Consider the following 18,767-nt stretch of genomic DNA (forward strand, 5'->3'; position numbering starts at 1 on the left):
TTTTAGCCTTGTTTTCTTTCTGAATGGCTCTGTGGTTAGACTGATTGCAAGTTTCACACATAATTTGTGCCAGAACACAAAATTCTGCCAGTGTTGGCAGTATTTATGCATCTAGCACATTTATGTTGCTGTTTACACTTGGAAAGTCATAGCAGAATACTTCACCCCAGTGGAGAGATTATCTGGGATTTCAACTATGATTGTGCAGGAAATCAGTTTTCTTGTGCCTCCTGCTGACCTGGGGGTGTTCCTTGTGCTACCAGCCATTGGATAGCAATACATTTCCACAGCACCAGTTCTTACATATGAGGATGTTGCTCAAATGGCATCAGTCTAAGAAAGAATCAGCCAAAAATATCGAACTAATTTAGGGAGAGTGGGGAAAACAAAACAGTGTCCTTGAGCTTCAGACTCTGTAGCCAGGTTTGTATTAGGTCATTAGTGTGTTTTTAGTGGAAACAGAGCACCAAAAGCAATTCTGGACCTTGTTATTTAAGAAGAGTTATGGGCATCTCACAAGTGCATGTATGTTGAAGGCAATTCCTCTTCCTAGGAAAAGGTTTCTTTCAAAACAAGGTTTGTCATCTGCTGAAATATCAGCAGGCATTTGCATGCAATTAATTTCTTTCACTGTATAACTTCTTGCATGACTTGTATTTATTTAATATTGCTTCTTAAGTCCTGTTGGTACAGTTGATAAGACCAAAGTCAGAGTACTCATCACAACTCTGAGTCCAATGCAGAGGAGGCAACATGGATGCACAACAGTTTATATATAGCACAGTAACAGTCTATATCAACAAACTTAAAGCAGGCAATGCCTTCCAGTCCTACTAGAAAAGGCTTCAAAACACATTCTTGACTGATGCCAGTTGGAGGCCTCTCTTTATTCGTATCAAGTTTAAAAATTGATGCTGTTTTAGCGTGTGGCAGAACTGGAGAAGGGAACTTTGAGTCAGCTTTTGCAAATGTGAAATTTTGCTCCCAGTTATCCGATTCCTGAGAAATCTGGACAGAATAGATTATATAGGATTGTGCTTCACTTCAGCAGATGGTGAGTTACATGGAACACACTTGGATCCTGAGAAAGGGTTGGTTAATTATAATGACTAGCCCAATTAAATTTAAGCATGGCATAAATGCCCTGTACAGCCTAACTATTATTTCTACCCATGAGCTTCCAGTCTGTGTATGAAACTTGAACAGAGTTTTCATCTAGACCTTTAGTAAGACTTATGTACATTTCCACATTTCCCTGTCTATGTGCAAGGGGTCTTGTGTACCTTTATGTGCAGTTAATAATCGAAGTGTCATGCAGACATAAAAAATGTGTATTATTCCTACATTACACCAGTGCATCACATTTTACTTAAAAATGAACACAGTGGGCTTTATGTACTGATTCCCTATTAAACATTTAGCTCATTCTCACACCTTTGGTCTCAAGAAGACTAGAAATTCAAAGTAAAGGCTTTAAAATACTTTTGATTTAGCATTTCAAGCCTGTAATGCCTTATGCTTCGAGAACTAGTACAAAAGTCAAAGAAAAAAAACCAGGGAAAATGGCAACTAATCTCTCCTAACAACTGCAAAGGATGTTACCAGCGATACAGATATTAAGCCATTCATTGCCATTGCCAGATAAAAGCTTTAAGTAATTAAAACATATGGCTGGTATTAACTGAAAGAGGGACAGGAAATTGAGCATTAAAATTGACTCTGCCCTTAGTTCAGTGTATCTTTGGGGGAGGGCAAAGTGCTATGAGTGAAAGGGTGACAACAATTTTATCTTTGAATATCCTGGTTTTTGTCAGCTATTATTGCAAACTGCATGTTTAAGTGTTAAAAAGACTGAAGAATTATGAAACCTGATGAATGTGTCTCAAAAAGCTAGACTGTATTTAGATGCTAAATTCTTCAGCGTAAAGATTCCACCTTCTATAAGTTTTGCAGTAAAAAGAACAGTTTTGGCTTTTCGAGAAATGATTGTTTAAATATAACATGTAATGGTAGTCAGTGGAAATTTCCATTCTTCCATTTTTATTTCTGAAAGGCTGTATCCCAGAAAGCTAATTTCTGGAAGCATTTTCACAATCCTGTTTAAGCAGAAGTGCTGGATTGCCTTTTAAGAGTGCCTAGCAGATTAGTTTTTTCTGACAGATTGTATAGAGCAAGTTTCTTTTATACTCAGTGAGGAGTTTACTCTGTTTGTGGCTTGCTTGATATAATAATGTGATGACCTTTTTCTTCTGCCTTTCTTTGTGTTGGTTTTGAACCAGTGTTTAATGGGAATAACTGTATCTTTTACTTTACTGTCCGTACGAAATAATGACAAATTGTAATCTCAAATCCTTTACTGTCCTTACATGTAGTGTCAGCTGCAAATTACTTTTATAACCAGGAACCTCTAGGCAGTTTATAAAGCGGCCTTATAAAAAATTCAGAAGGGTAAACAATGATCTGATATTATTTGAACCTTGGGCTTCTCAAATGATTAATGACCACATTCCTTCTGTAAATAAATACAAAGTTTTGCAAACAAATACTTCAGAAAGGATCCACTTCTTGCAGAGATGGTCTCCCTTAGTGATTGGTGTGGCTAATGGCTATTGTCCATTCACATGAATTCATATAGCCTGACTATCTCACTACTTTAGATAGACACATTTCTGCCAGTCTGAGATTGCAGTTCTACGGTTTTACCATTCTGGAAGATATGCAATATATTTGCAATCAATTTAATATCTTTTTTGGCCTAATTTAAGGTGACCAACACTCAAGCAATATTTTTTTTTCTCAGTGGGAATGTGTGAAAAGCTGAAACCAAACTTTCTGGTGATTCCTTTTCTTCTGTTTTGCTTATTGCTGAATGGTGCTAAACCCTAACTTGGTATTCCAGGACATGAAGACATCCTTCTTTCAAAAGGGAGTACATCTCTGAAACTTTAAAATATATTAACCAAAATAGATGTATTTTTCAGGCTTCCTTTAACCTCTGATAGCAGAGGATATTCTTCTGCTTTTTGCATGTTTGGTTTTTTTTTCCCTTATGTTCTCTCTGTGGCCCAGTTAACGTGGAAGCTTACATCCCTGGGGAGCACTCAACCTGTAACTAACTAGTAACAAACTAGTGTTTGAAATTTAATAAGCAAATTGCTATTTTAGAATTCAATAGTATTTATTTACAGCTGATCATGTATTTTCAATGTCATGTGCCACCATTTTTCAGTTGCAGAGGTAACAGCCCACTTAGATGAAAGGGAAAAAACCACTCCTTGAGTTACCATCTCAGAACCTTGATGCAGGTAGGCACCTCATCACCCTGTAGTTTGTAGGTCACATTTTCAAGTCAAAAAGTCTGAATTAGAAAGCCTGGTGTCATTAAGTATTAGAGGCCCCAGTATGCTCATTTCCATAAGCTCAAAATCCCTAAAATTTGTAAAACTACCTGAAAGAAGGCTGGGATTCTTGAGTAAATTTAGAAAATAGGTCATTTTCCAGCCGCATTTAATGTTCAGGTAATGTTCAGGTAATGTTCTCTGCCAATGAAGTTGTTTCTTGGCATACTCTGTGTGTACCTTTTCTGTATTTTCTGATACCATACCCTGGATACCCTCAGCATTGTGGTTATTGACTTATAATAGTAAAGAGACAGAGCAGTTGAAACATAGCAAGTATTTATGCTTCAAAATTAACTATCCTTGGATATTTAGGATTACAGTACAAACAACATGGCCACCTGGAGTTAATATGTTTCATTTATCAGCTGAAATTCAAAAATGAGAGTGAATTTACTGCACCTGAATGGCCCTAGTAAAAATGCCCAGAGCTCTGGGTCATGTCTGTGGAAGTGGTACAGCGTAAATAACAACAATTGCTCCCACTTTTACAGAGGTAGCACTTTTATTGGGTGCTAACATCGTCCTTTCTTCTGGGGTCCTTCATTCCAGTATCGATATCACATGTGAGGATTCACTACCTGGGCATTCTGGCCCAAGATTTCATGTAATTAAATATTATCATTCAAGTATTATCTAACACCAATTCACTTTTCGATGAACCATTATCAGACAACTCTGAATCATCAGTTGCTGGACAGGGCTGACTCTTGTTGCCTGCAAGTCTCTTTTCCATGAACTAGCCTTCCTGCTCTGGTAAGAGTATTTGTTATATTTGTTATCGGCTCTTGTGCAGTCTTCTGTTAAAGACTGAGATTTATCTCTACTGTTGTCTCTCTCTTCCTTCCCTCCTTTCCTCCTTCCCTCCTTACAGAAAAATCCGTAAGAAGTTCACCAGGTCACAGCTGAAAAGAGCTTCCAGAACACCTTGTTCTCCGATCATTGCAAAGACAAAGTCTCTCATGAACAATAGGCAGGCCCGAGCAGAGCCAGGACCCATCATACACTGAAGACATAACAGCATCAGCACCATAATAATGTCAAAATCATGTTTAATTGTGAAAGCAGACATAACAGGACTTCCCTCATCTCTGAGACAGAAACGTTGTGTGGACATATTGTGGCCGGGTTCTGTGTTCTGGGCAGGATCCAACAGCAGCCCTTGTTCTCCCTCATCTCTGCAAGGGCTACTCCTGGTTCACTGTACAGGCCTGTCCCAGATTCCCTCCGCTCCCAGACAAGTGTGCTGGCTGGTCAGGGAGGGCTGTTTGCACTGGTGAATGGATGCAGAGTCCACCCATCACATTTGTCTATGCCTTCTTGTGGCTCAACAAAAAATATGCAGCTTTCAAAACCATTGCAGTGTCTTTAAAATGGGATTTAGCCTTGAGATGTTGCATTTTCAAACAGAACTGCAAACTTGGATGTTCATATTTTTCAGTATTGGCTTGAGTCACCTTGGGTTTGATTTGCTATACTGAACGTCCACGAGGACAAGGTTCAGCAGTTCTGAAACTTAGACTGAATTAGGAAATGTCCATAATTAGTGTCCAATTTTGAAAATGTTTGCCATATTAGCTTTGTTTAAAATCCTGGAAAGTATTATTTGTGACAGTAAATATCCAGCTGGACTAGGTGCATGTGTAGGAACTGGTCCCATTGTCTCTGTATTTGAAAGCATCTGCCTATTTCTTTGGGTATTTTTTGCATTTCTTGAAGCCTATTCTGAATAGTGAAAACCAGCAGAACACCATTCCCAGAAGACATGAAGAAACAGATTATTTCCTATTAATAATGTCTCTCCACAAAATAATTTCTTCATTTTTATATGTCTGGATAAAGAGGTCTTGCAGAATGCTTTGAATTCATAAATGTAAGGCTACAGATGGATACTTACCATGGAGAGATGATGTGCCTTTTGAAACTTCTTGTAGGAAACTGTCAGTCTCCCTGAAGGTGGGAATGGCAACAGAGGCAGGTCTTTTATTTCTACTCAGGTACTTACAGGTGAACAATCTCTGCCCTACTTTGAAATCCAGAGAAATCCAGTGTGGAGCACTGCTGTGTGAACCTAGTTGGGATATATCAATCATCTGAGGCAAGTTGTCCTTCAATAGGTTTGGATTCCATATGGCTTTTAAAGATGTGGTCAGACACTGACCTCGTCACAGCAAACTGAGATGAGCTTCAAGACTTTTTTTTTTTTTTTCCTCTCCATTTACTAGGTAGCTCCGACAGCATAGTGCAGGTGTGAGGTTTTCACCCAGTTGTGGGCATGCACCCAGCTTTGTGGTTAGAAAGACAAGGATGTAAGTGACATCTCATACTTCTGGGTGATCCCCCCAAAATTATTTTTCCCCATGCATTTTATTGTTTCGGTCTGAAAGAGCATGTGTGATCTCAGCCTAAAGCTAGCCATGCTCTCCATGTAGAATTTTGAGCTCCTAAGATAGTGACCCAGACGCTTCCTCAAAGAAGAGAGCACTCTGACCTCTTGAAGGGACTTGCTGATGACTTTCCATAATGATGGATCCAGGTCTTGTCCGCTGTCCTTCACCAGCAAGAAAAGGGTGGATACGAAGGGAGGTTGATGACAAGGAGTGCTTGCTCCTAGTGCCCTGAACATTTTAGTGAATGTCATTGATTCAGATTCAGTTGGAGAAGACCTGGGATTCATCTACCTACAGTACTTTCCAGTAGCCACTGAAATGTGCGGCTCTGGGAGTCTTCTAGGCACCGGATCTGCATTTTCCTCTAAACAGGAGGGCTTTTTATCAGATAGCTGAGTGGAGACAACCTACTCTTATTAGTCAGAATTGCCTTTATTAACTGCAACATATGGAAACACCTTCTGTATAATAGCTTCCTCACCCATTAGAATAAAGGGAACATGATTATTCAGCAATCTGTTTGACTGAAAGTATGAAAAAACATGAACATAACGAGCTTTGTCTCCCTCAGGCATCACTGAAATCACACACAGCAGACTCATTTTCAAAGTGTTGTTAGCTGTACGGTGGTAGATTTTTTTACCCTGCCTTATTAAGCTTGTACTCAAATGATTTCTTTTAGTCAGTGTGCTCCAGTGTCTAGACAGTATTTTGTAGAATCTCTGTGTGTTCCTGCTTTTGACAAAAGTATTAGTATCTGTAATAGTCTGATGTGAAGTCATTTTTTCTTCTTTCCCTCTGAGGAGAGAGAGACTGGTAACACAGCTCCCTGTCAGCAGCCAGCTGCCTGATACCATTATCTTTTGCATCAAATAGCCAAGGTAAGGAAGAATCCTTTGCAGCTCCAAGCTGAGGTGCTTCCTCTGGATACACTGGATATAATTTTCCACCTCTGCCCAGCAGAGCCATTCCCCATGTTGCAACAGCCCAGCCTTGGGGTGGGTAAGGCATGGAGGAGACTGATATGTGGAACAACTTCTGCTCTGTCCTTCAACAGTTCTGCACGCAGCTGCAGGGAGACCTCCTCTCTCCTACACTGCACACAGTGCACAGAGAAACTGCACACCAGGCGTTGCACCTTAGTTTTTACCTGCTCTCTCTTCGCCTTCATCTGTCCCTCAAGATGTTCCTCAGAGATGGATGCAGGATTTACCCGTGAATTTCGACTGAGAGTGTGGATGGAAGATGTGCTCAAGTTGTGTTCCTCCTGCTGGGTTTGGGCATAACGATTTAAATTTTTGTAGGAATTGTGAAACTCCTCATCACAATATCGTGCAATTCCATGCTTTCTGTTGAGTTAAAATAGTTTGCACTGGCTGTGAGCAAAGATGACACATTCCTCTGTAAACTGAAGCAGTATATCCACAACAAATCAGAGCTCTGTACTTCTTTATCAATCTTCCCAAGTTACTTATTTTAAAATCAGCCAACATATATCAGTCATCAACAATGACACTGAGTATAAACATGAACCTTGTAAGCAAGGACAAGAAGTTTGATACTTGCCACGATGTGAGAGAATCAAGGCAGCAACAGCACTGCATTTACAATGTGATTTATTTTTCTGTTAGCTAAATAAGAAATCCTTCTGGAAATTTGCCTCTCCACTTACAAATATGGGGCTAAAAAAAAATGTAAAATGCACAATCTCTTTGTGTCCAGAGACCTCATGCAGAAAGTAGGAGGATTGGTTTAATGTTTAAAATGTCTATGTTGCCATTTTCAACTATATAGCTGCTCTGCTTTCTTGAAATATTGTGTATACTGTTTTCAGATTATTTTTTAAAGGCCCCGACTTAGTGGTGGAGGTTTTGATTCTGTAGGATGGTAAAGAACGTTTTGAAGTACTTGAGATTGCCTGAAATGTGTTGTTCATATGAAAACATCTTTAAAACCAGTGTTTTGATTAAAGGCAAATATAGCCTTCGTTTCTGCAGTCCAAGCCTTGCAGCATATTATGAAAAACTGGGAACTGGAAGTGAAATGTAGAACAAACAAGGAGTAGAAATGGTGAAATGGAGCCTGCACTTACATAATGTGCACTTTTTTAGTAATCTAAAATAAGATTTATTTTTTTTAATAAATATAATTTCCACAGAGATACTTTCCTAATTATGAAGGCTTAAATAAAATGGAATGGCTGCACAGTAGTTTCTGATATAGTCACAGTATAACACGCCACAGCCTTTTGCAGAGAACAACTATAGTCCTTCAGAAATACTATATCACTGGACACAGTGTCTTTATGTACATGTTCTGCTATGGTAATGGAATTGTTAGAATCCCTTGGAATTTCAGCAGAATAATATTCATTTTTCATTTTCTTTTGAAGCTTCTTTATATAAACCTGTGTCTTCATAAGCCAGAGGGGTTGTCAAAAGATCTGAGTTTATATAACTGCATAGTGGATTTTTTTGGAGTAAGTCAGGACTTTTTTATTCAAATGTTGCATGTTGAGGGAGGAAACCTAATTTTGGAATACATGGGTTTTGGATAAGAGTTTTGAGGTTGTACTGTACAGTGATCAACAAATTTGCAGAATATGCTCCTGTTGCTCATAAAGATTTAACATTTGGTATTGAAATACTGTATTGATTAAATAAAAAAAGGTAAAAATTAAAGAGTTGTCTTTTAAAATTTCTGCTCTTTAGACTAAAAGTGAATTTCTCAATGGAATGGTAAAACTGGAAAGCTCAGCGTTGGGTGTTTGAGAATGTGGAGCACCTTAGAATGAAACAGTGCTATTTGATTTGCATTAAAGTGTCTTTGTGTACAAACTCTGTGACTCTTGGCCCTTTTTGCAGGAAACTAAATTTTGACATTGGGAGTGTCATCCTGTCCTACAGTAGGCTATTGAATAGTCGAAAGACTGAAGATTGGTAAACTACATGAGAGTTTAAAAGACAAGTAGGTAACAAGGGGACAAGGAGAGAAGACTCAGAAGTTGGAGAACGTGAGACATGCAGTATTGGTCCTTACACTGGAGCACCAGAAGGCTGCTTAGGATTAAGCTGAAATCTAGGCAAGAGGACTCATAGTCCACAAAAGCAATACTAGAAGCATTGCAATCTCCAGTGAACTGGTCCATCTAAACTTCTCAGGTTGGTATTAGTGTCAAAAAACTTTGTATCTTCATTTGGTAGCTCCTGGAACTGGTGGCTTCTATGTAAATATGGAACATAATCTGAGTCCTCTTCTTTAATGACATCTAAGCTAATTTCTGCAAATTATTGGGATTTTTTTTTCCAGAGGAAAATCATATAAAGGTCTTCTGAACATAAGTAAGGACTGCTGCTTCACAGGTTTTTTCAAGGCAGCTGTTTCCATCCCCTAATTCCCCAGTCTGTCCTGGAGATTGCGGGTTGCTTAGTCCACAGGCTAAATATAAATGTTTGTTTTAGAATGGATTAGCTTTTTCTCCTTCCCTTCTCTCCACCTCCTCCCCCAAAGACACCTGTGGAGATCCTAGTAGAAGAGCTCAAGTTCTTCTGTGATGTTTGGATTTAATAGGCAAGATGAGTTGTATTTACTAGTCCTTCTGGGAGTGAAGCATTGGTAACATGGAGGGGATAATCTCTGGAAGAAGTCCTTTGCTGGCAGAACCAAGGAACTGGAAATCTCTTCAAGCAGGCTTGGACAGGCTCACAAGGAATCTCAGTAAAAAAGGAGGAGGTCCAAGGGACTCCTTGGATTGCTTTCAAAGTATGGCTGTACAGCCTTTCCTTTGTCTAGTTGAAATAGGCACCTAGGGGGTAACTTTAGTCTCCCAGTTCTTTGGTTCACTGTGAAGGTATTGATCACACATACAAAGCCTCAGCAATGAAAGGACATTAAAGGTTTTTTCTTTCCTTTGCTCTAGCAGTCAGAAAAAAAGAAAAAAGTACATCTTAAAAACCACCCCTGCAATAAAAACCAACCAAAAAAATGAAACCCAAAAAAACAACCAATAAATCCATGGCTCTGCTGTCTACTTGAAAGCAGAAATTATTGGAGAGGACATTTTGTTAAGAGCTGAGTTTTGTTTTGGTCCGTGGTATATGCAGAACTTTCATAAACTACTGTAAATACAGAAAGCTTTTCTGTGAGGGTGGTCTGCCATGGTGACACTTTTCCATTATTTCAGATGCATCATGGTTGCTTTACAAAACAGGTAAGTAATTGATGTATGAGTGCTACCAAAGTAGCATAAAAATCCTGCGTGAGCTTTAGAGCTCTGTTATATTACAGCCACTCGTTACTGCTGTGGCAAGACCAAAGGTTCTTCAAATATACATTTTTTTTTTTGTGTGCACACTGAAGTGTGCTCCTTATAAGCTAAGCAGAGGGATCTTAATGGAAATTAAAACTCATTATTGCTCGTTTAAATGATGATGAAACCTAGATGGCATGCCAAAGAACTGTGTGTGGCCAGTAATATTTAAGATACACACTCAAATCAAAGTCCACTTTGTATAGCTGGGGTGCTCCTTAAGCATTAAAATTGGCACTGATGTTGGAAGAACATTTGTTTTTAAATGGCCTAATGGAGTTTTTTAAGGAAGAGAATCACCTTCAGGAAATAAATCTTGATCTGTACTGCTTTGGGTAAAAGGTTTAGAGCCAGATTTTGGTGCTGATTCTCTTCCTCACCAAGTTGTCAGTTCATGACTGCAGAATTTCCTCACCAAAACTAAGTCCCAGTGAGTCTGGAGGAACATGGCAACTCTCTAATTTATTTGTAGAGATTTTTTTCCCCTGCTGGCTAGCTATATTATTACTTTGGAGTTTTTCTCCTCCGTAATCTGGATCAATATTTTTATTAGTGTGGAGGAGGCAGTTCATATCACCTTTGGGGTAAAAAAAAAAGTGGTTCTTTTCCTAGTTTCTTTTGCTTAGGCACATAAAAATCCATTTTGTATAATAATAGCAAAAAAAAAAAAAAAAATTCACAGGCATTTGTGGGAAGCTAAGAAGTAAGTAAAGAGTATACAACATTAAACTAGCAGGATATAGCAGATTAGGACACTAAATGTGATTTTCTTTTGTTACATGGGTACAACTGTTCATGACAGAAGGATCATCCTTTCAAAGTGTCCTTTCTGTTACTGTTCTGTTACTGACACTGCACTTGCTCTTCTTGTATTCATCAAACTCCTCCATTGTGCTGTCTGCTCTGCCCAGTCATCACTGGCAAAATGAACTCTAACTTTGCAATAAGATAAGTTACTGGGGCAGATGCAATGAAAATTTAAAGACTACAGTATTGATGAAGGGCTCTATATTTGTTTATTTTCCTTCAGTCTTGATTTCCTTTGGAATTTTAATCTTTTTATCAGGCAGTGACTCTAAGAAAAGTTACACTGAATGCCTTTGATCCTTAGGATATGCATTTATTCTATAGTAAGACAGTATGTGGCACAGTCTGCTTGCAGGAGCCTGACTCAACAATCTCAGCTGTTGGATAATCCTGCCACGTTGTTTATTTTCTGTATTAGTGACAGTAAGTCCAGTATTGATTGGCTTTTCCAAGCAGACCAGGCTCCATCCTGCCATTTGTACGTGCACAGTTCAGGCATGGTTAAGTATTTTCTTCTTTTTTCATGGTCTCTGCTTGCTTTCCTGTTTCTTGTATGTGTTCAGAAGAAGGGAAAGGCTGGTGATGCTCCCCTTCCCCAAACTGTGTGGGTTTGGCTCAGTTGCTGCTGAGTGCCAGGGAGAAGAAAATGTTGGATCACTGCTGGAGAAAAGATTGGATCACTGCTGGTTGTCCCTTTGCACACAGACTATCCTGGGCACTACAGACCACTCTGATTCTTCTTCCTCTGGAGTTCTAAGTGTGGGGACAGCCTGGCAGGCTGGTGCTGCTGCACACATAGGGGCAGAGTGCCTTACTCTGTGGCTAAAGAAAGCTCCATGGCACTGTTGCTCTTTGGAGTATAACAAATGGTTCAGAGTGGCTGAGCCCTCTGGGGATGCTCCCATTCCACTGCTGCATAAGTGGAATACACTGCCAGCCCTCTTATTTAATGGTATATTTGGATCCCAATGGTATATTTGGATCCACTCCCCTTCTAAGTTTCTTCATCGATGCTCAGGCACCCTAAGCCTGCCATATTATGTTTTCTTTGCTTTGTTGAATCCAAACCTCTATGGATTTTAACTCATGTTTCAGAATGATGTCAAGGAAGATTATAATCAAGATGCTATAAACATTGAGAAATTTTTGCTCCCTCACCCCTTCATTTTTCAATTTAAGGCCATTTTTTTTCCATTATGGTTTCCTTTTCACCTTTCTTTCTGTTGGTCTTTCATTTACTGATAATCAGACCTTATTTTAAATTTCATAGTCTTCAAAATAAAATATTTATACCTATTGGGGTGAGTGCAGCAAACATCTGACGTGGGTTTATAGCTCAATAACCTAGACAGTGTACTGGCCAAATCGTCAGAACTCAAATCGGGATAAATATTTTAAACCTGCTGAATTTCTTGGCTATTTGGATCTAGTGGTTTTGTATTTTCCCCTTCCAAAAATGGGGGCTTGCTTCAGACTTGCAATCTCAAGATGTCTGGCTTTTTTTTTAGGGAGTTCTGCTCTAGGGTTTGGCTCAACTGCACCTATTGCACATTGCTTGGCAGCCTGTAATTACACTGACTGCTTAAATGCTGAGTAGCTTTCTTCTGTTTACTGCTCATATGGATTAAATGTGCAAGATTTCAATAGAAGAATATAAATGAAGTGACTGCCTAGCTCTGGATTTTCTCCATCTTCCCTTGATGCACTAACGAGAATCAATTGCAGTTGCTTATTATTTTTAAATAGGAGTTAATTTGAGAAAATCTGATTCACTAGCTCTTTTCATTTTGCTGATTTGATTTCAGCCTTCTGCCCATCTGGGCCAACCTACGTGTACTGTTCAAAATCCAGTGCCTAAACTCACTGCTGCACACAACCAAAGGCTCAGCCTAACAACCCAGGAAAGCACTGTCTGCAGCAGTGTTCTCCAACCCTCTGTCTTCTTATTGCTAAAATCCTCAATGAGAGAAGAGACTTTGCTTTGCAATTAATTCTCTGTTGTGCCTGAAAAAGAATCAGAGTGATTATAGAAAGACAACTCCTCCTTATCCATTCAGTTCTCTGCGTGTTCAGATGAGGTGATAGTATCTCAGAGTTGCACTGTCACAGAAATGGTTTCCTGAGCAGATGAGTTTATTCTGCCTGGGGATGCTCTGGTGCAGCCCCATGCTCACCATAGGAGCTGTAGAATTAATCTCTGTGAAGTCATGTGGACTTCTAGAAGTGGCCTTCTGCTGCATCTGTGCAAATCCCCTTGGCAGCAATAAAGAATCCTGAAGAAGGATTGTAGGCTAAGCTGTAAGCTCTTTAGGTTAGGGCTAATATCCTCCTGTAATCATTTAAAAATGCTTTTTAGATTTATAGCCTCATGGCAATGTCTGGGGTGAAAAAAAAAGTTTATTCAGGAGCTGGTAGTGTATACAGGGTCTGTATTTAGACAGTGGATGGATGTCACTGGTTTCTACAGAGGATGTGTGTTGTTATCTGATGTGAGGAAGAAAAAGATGCATTCTTTTTCTCTGAATAAAGGGCTGGGTGAGGGTTTCTAGTTCCTAATGGCCTCCCCACATTTAAATCCGTGTTGATTTCTGTTCACAATTTGTTAAATGCTTTTTGTTTCATGGCAAAAAAAGATGGGCTAATACACTGTAAATACAGGGTGGTTGTATGTGATGAAACATTGCTTTTTTCATTATATACACACAGGGAAGTTGAAATGTTATTTGTAGAGGATAAAGGTGAACTTTGCTCACGATTTTATGAACTTTATTGCACAGTCCTCTTTGTGCAAACAGCACTTGACACTCTCTTACCTTTTGTTATTTCCAGCAGATTGGAGTCATTTGTTTTTTAATGTTGATCTGTGACAGAGCAGCAGGAGTTGGATAAAAGGAATCAAGATCACTTTTGTGTTTTGTGATCAAATATTTAGGGGGATTTGGAAAGTGCTGTAAAATTCAATTAGTTTTGCTTCCTATGTCCTTTTCTCCTAGACAACTGATTTGCAATTCTGGAATGATTTGTCATGATTTTTCCAAAAGTGGAGCTGATATCTGGTCTGGGCTAAGCCTCTTAGCCCAGTTGGTGTTGCTGGGCTTGGTGTTCACTTTGCCAACTGCCATGCTGGCTGAAGATGTCACCCTGAAACAGCTGCTTGCTACCAATTCACTGCTGAAAATTTCTGCCCTCTCTCAGCAGAGAGAATAGATGGACTGCTGTTTTCTTCAAAGTTAGATTGAAAATTAGGCTTAACTCTGTGGTTCTGGAATGAGAGAACAAGGATTCAAGGAAATCCACTGTGAGAGAGGGGAGTAGGAAAAACCTCTGATGGTCATGGAAGAAAAACAGCTTAGGTCAGAAGCATCTGCAGCTGCACAGCCAGATCTGCAAGGGGCAATCTGCCTGCAGCCCAAGTCAGCCTTTGGTTTGCCCAAGGAATTATCAGCCCTGCAGAAATAAATAACATTCCATGAAAAGCTATTAAGGTATTGAAAAAGTAGAAAATATCTCCAATTGATCAATGCAATGTCATCAGCCAGATTCAAGCATCTGTATATTTCTGATTCATTCATTGTCTGCATGCCTGTGACAAGTTCAGCATTGCTGTCAGTGTCTGCTCCTCACCAGTTTTGGGTCCTCACCTGTGTCTGTGACCACTTCTGTTCCATCATTGCCAGTTCAGGGAGGTCTGTCAGGACTGGACACCTATGGAATAGTGTCAGACTCTGAATTGCTGAGTCCTTTCTCTCTGCACTACTTGAAAAGAGCCTGATTTTCTCAAAACTCAGACTGTGGTTAGGATAAAGGTCAGTGACTTGGTACACTTGGTGCACTTGGTACACTTTGCTTGACATGTCAAGAAGTATGATAACTTTTCCACAAACTAATAGGTTAATCCAATATGATCAGTGAGAAAGAAATAATTCTGTTTTCAAATGTTTCCACAAAGTCAGTATTGTCATGAACACAGCTACTGACTTTCTGATGGCTGGTGAAATGTATTTCCATGGTGTTTGGAGCTGTGTACACATATTCAGGTAATTCATTCTGCTCTCACTAATGCAGGATGCTATAAATCACAGCAAAAGTTTCATAAATATGCAACTAAAAATCAGGAGTGATTGTGAACAGTCAGCAAAAAGACAGTTTTAGTAAAATGATCAGCAGTCAGGAAGGGGCTCAGGTGAGTAGTCAGTTTTCCCTGATTTCTGGATATAAGTATGTTAATGTATTTTGCTAATCTCATGAAAAGTCTGTCGAAGTGGCCATTCATTTTTTAACTTGAGCACCATCTAGTGTGCATGATAAAAATAATTTAAAATTAAATTTAAGGCCAGATCATTATGGCACTTAGGAGTGGAAGTGCTGGCATATTTTCAATGTCAAAAGGAAGAAAAGCACATCAGAGCTTACATCTTCCTAACTTTCAGTAAATCAAGCTTCAAGTGACATTCTTGGGAGCCCACTCTGCCTTTTAATTTGTGCTTCACTTAATCACTTGCTTGCACTTAAAATAAATGCAAGAAACGAAACACACAAAAATAAGTTTATTTATTGGCAAGCAGGTTAAAAATAAAAAAACCTCAGACAACAACTGTTTATTTTCTAAATACAAACATATATTTGTATAGTCATGCAAATATAAATGCTGAAAGCTGATACTGCCTGCTCCACCAAACCCCTGGCTTTCAGCTAAATAGGTCTTGGCAGATATTCTCTAGATCTATCAGGCGTTGAATACAGTCAGAGATGAGTTTCTCCTGCATGCCTGGTTCAGAGGGAGTGCATTTATGAAAAGTTCAGTGTGCTTCAGTTTTTCCTGCTAGCATTGCTTGGTGCAGCCTGTGCCCATGGTGTGTTTTGGGAGCAGCCCAGCTGTCAGTGCCATTGCCAAGGAGGTTCATTCTGCTCTTTGCAATACATTTGGTTGGCACCCATACTGGGAGGTCCCTCTGACCGCAACCTCTGCTCTTGCTCTAATCACCTCACATTCCCCCACATAACAAGATTGAGAGCTGCTGCTGGAGGAGCATTACTCATCCATCAGTCTTTACTCCATCACCAGTCACAGCTCTGCCCTTGCTACAGGAGGTCCTGTGGTAAGGGAGAGATCTCTGGCTCCCATGAGCTCTTCTGGCTTCTGAGTAGTTTTAAAATCAGAGCAGATCAAAACCTACCGTTAGATTTTTCTCTAAAAAGCTTGTGATTTGTGCATCAAGTGAGAGATTCTTTTGGAAAGTGGGAAGTAAAGGAAGGGGATGTTACCAAGATTTTTTAAAACATTCAGCTTGAGCATCTACTGATTTTTTTACTGCCATTGTTTTGTGGGGAAAAAAAAAAAAAAAAAGGTTGCTTAGGCATACAAGCTAGTATTGTTTTACTCCCAGAAATGAAAGCCAAAGCTGGTAGCACTGTGCCCAGAGAATTCTTGTTAAGACTAAGAAAAGGAAAAAAATCTCATTTGGGGCATTTCTCTTTCTCAGTTGAAACAAGTCTCTGGGAAAATACACCCCTGGCCAGCTGTACTCTGGCAAATTTGGGAGCTCCTTGCTCCTATAACGTTTCTATGAGACCTGTCTCTAAACTGAAATAATTCAGATCAATAGCTTCAATTTTTAAAGCTTAATAGCTGTATCTGGATGAAGCTTTTGAACTTGACCTATCATTTGCTGACTAGCAACCCAGACATAGGGTCTCTAGTGCAGCACAGACTGCAAATTTTCACCAAAGCCACACATAAAATGAATTCTCAGAATAAACTGTTCATAGAATAAGTGATAACAGCTGCATTGTGGTGAGTCACCCCACGGCACACTGGGGTTGAAACCTGCTCGTCACCTTGGGTGTGTGAGAGAGTTGTGAGCCCTGCAATGTAGGGAACAATTAGTAAACTCTGATTTTAGGGGGATCTTCTGGTGGCATTACCTTCTCCACCCAGAACAATTTTTCTTTGAATTATGCTAAGACTCTGAAGTGTTGGGCAACCTCTTAAGGCAGAGGGAGTTTTCCCTTTCTAGATAATTGTTGCATTCCAAGACTGAAATGCCAAATGGAAAATAAACTGAGCTAGGAAGAAAGGAGTGCCTCAGTGTATGAGAAAAAATTTTTGAAGTTAGATCCCCTACCGTCATTAGTGTTTACTGTTGGGTAGTTTTATGACATTTATTTCTGCTTGGATTGTAGTCTCAATATTGTTGAATGATTCATAATAGACTAATTCAGTTTTTCTTTTGGAAAGGGAAATCTTGCCACAAACCAGATGTTGTGTCTGATCTGAATTGTTAAATTGATTACAAAAGCACACACAAATGTGTACTTTGTCAGGCTCTTAAAAAGGGACAGGAAATGCTTATTTTCCCTTGAGCGGAACTGTATTGAAGAGAGCAGCAGTAAATTGATTAATAAGGACTGTGAAATTATAAGGCTTCAACCTTCCTCTCCCCTCCTGCCCCCCAACAAATCAAAGGACTTAGAGTCTCCTCTATCACTAAGGCATGATTCCCATTCCCATCCTATCAAAGTTCAGGCGGAGTCATTGCTCTCTGGTGTGCAGCATGGAAAATACCACCAAGCTAAGAATGAAGCATGTGGCTCTAGCACTGCTGGAATTGGTTTGCTCACCTGAACCACACAACACAGAGCATTTGGTGGTGCTGTCTCTTAGAAAGCTCTGCTTCAGTGGTTCTCTGTTTCTTTGTGTAATTTCTGAAAAGTTTACTTTAGGTGTTTTAATGCTCCTTGCACAGGCAGCTGTCAAAGCTTTTAGCATGGAAAAGAACTGCTTCCCATTAGTGCTTTACTGTCCATGCAGGATTTCATTGTCTCACAGAGGATTTGGCTTTATCATTTAAACATGGTTCAAGAGGCTTGCCATTCTGCCTTTTCATCAAAATTGTAATTTTGGATAGGATTGTTCAATGGAATATTTGCAAGCAGAGATGCCTATTCTTTTTTTCTTAAACAGCATGGTTTTAAAAGCACTTCAATTTGGCTTAAGTCCTTTCTTCTTCAACAGTAGTTTTGTAATTCTTGAAGGCTGATAAGTTTACTACAAACATGCTTTGAGCCCCATTCCCTCCAGGAGCTTCTTTAAAAAAATGGAATTGAGTGGGTGGGTGAAGCAGCTTGGGCAGTCATGTCACATGGGATGAGAAAGGGGCACCTGAGGAGCCAGCCTGAGTTGCAGTCTGAGGCCAGCTAGAGTTACCACCACAGAGCTCACAGTCTAAAAGGGGCTGTGTTTTCCACAGTCTCAATGCTGAAGAATTCACATTTTAAGACATGAAGGAAGAGGAGAGCTGCTGGTCTGATACCAGTGAAGTCTGAACGCCAGCACGCCAAGTTCCTACCAGAACAACTGGAACAGCTTTGGAACATGTATCCTGAGAGGTACAGTATAATTCTCTCAAAATGTAGCTGCTTTCCTGTAATGGCATTCTGGGGAAAAAGCAGCAACTGGTCCCATTCCCTGACCCAGTCCCCTGTGGGCTAGTGGAACACCACTTGTGAAGGCAATGAGTAGGGTGAGCTCAGTGAGTTCCCCTTTTACCAGACGTTCATTATTTGTTGACATCTCGTGAAAGAAGGTGGCGTGTCTGACTGAACAAGTGGATTTGCTACATTTTTGGGGGTGTTTTATTTATTATTTTCTTTGCAAAGCCAGGGATCTCAAATCTTCAACTGTTTCTTTTAGTTCATAAGCGAATACTTTTTTGTCTGAGTCTGAAGCACACACGCCTCATGTTCCCATTTCCTCACCCAATAACTAACTCCTGTAAACAGGACAGTACAGGACATGGACAGTAAATTTTAAGTATTCCCAGGAATACTTAAAGTCTTATAGATCTTCTAAAAATAAAACCT

At 39.6% G+C, this 18,767-nt stretch overlaps 1 protein-coding gene across 1 annotated transcript in view; it reads left to right on the forward strand.

Annotated features, from left to right (window-relative positions):
* MTA3 (metastasis associated 1 family member 3) overlaps positions 1-8,625 on the forward strand; it is a 137,103-nt gene extending 128,478 nt beyond the window's left edge. Inside the window, exon 19 of the mRNA XM_059841159.1 lies at positions 4,273-8,625. Within this exon, the coding sequence (XP_059697142.1) occupies positions 4,273-4,408 (136 nt within the window). The 3' untranslated portion in view covers positions 4,409-8,625. The remainder of the gene's footprint in view (positions 1-4,272) is intronic.
* The last annotated feature ends 10,142 nt before the right edge of the window (positions 8,626-18,767 follow it).

The sequence above is a fragment of the Haemorhous mexicanus genome, chromosome 3 (assembly GCF_027477595.1).
Source record: "Haemorhous mexicanus isolate bHaeMex1 chromosome 3, bHaeMex1.pri, whole genome shotgun sequence".
Taxonomy (NCBI): Eukaryota; Metazoa; Chordata; class Aves; order Passeriformes; family Fringillidae; genus Haemorhous; species Haemorhous mexicanus.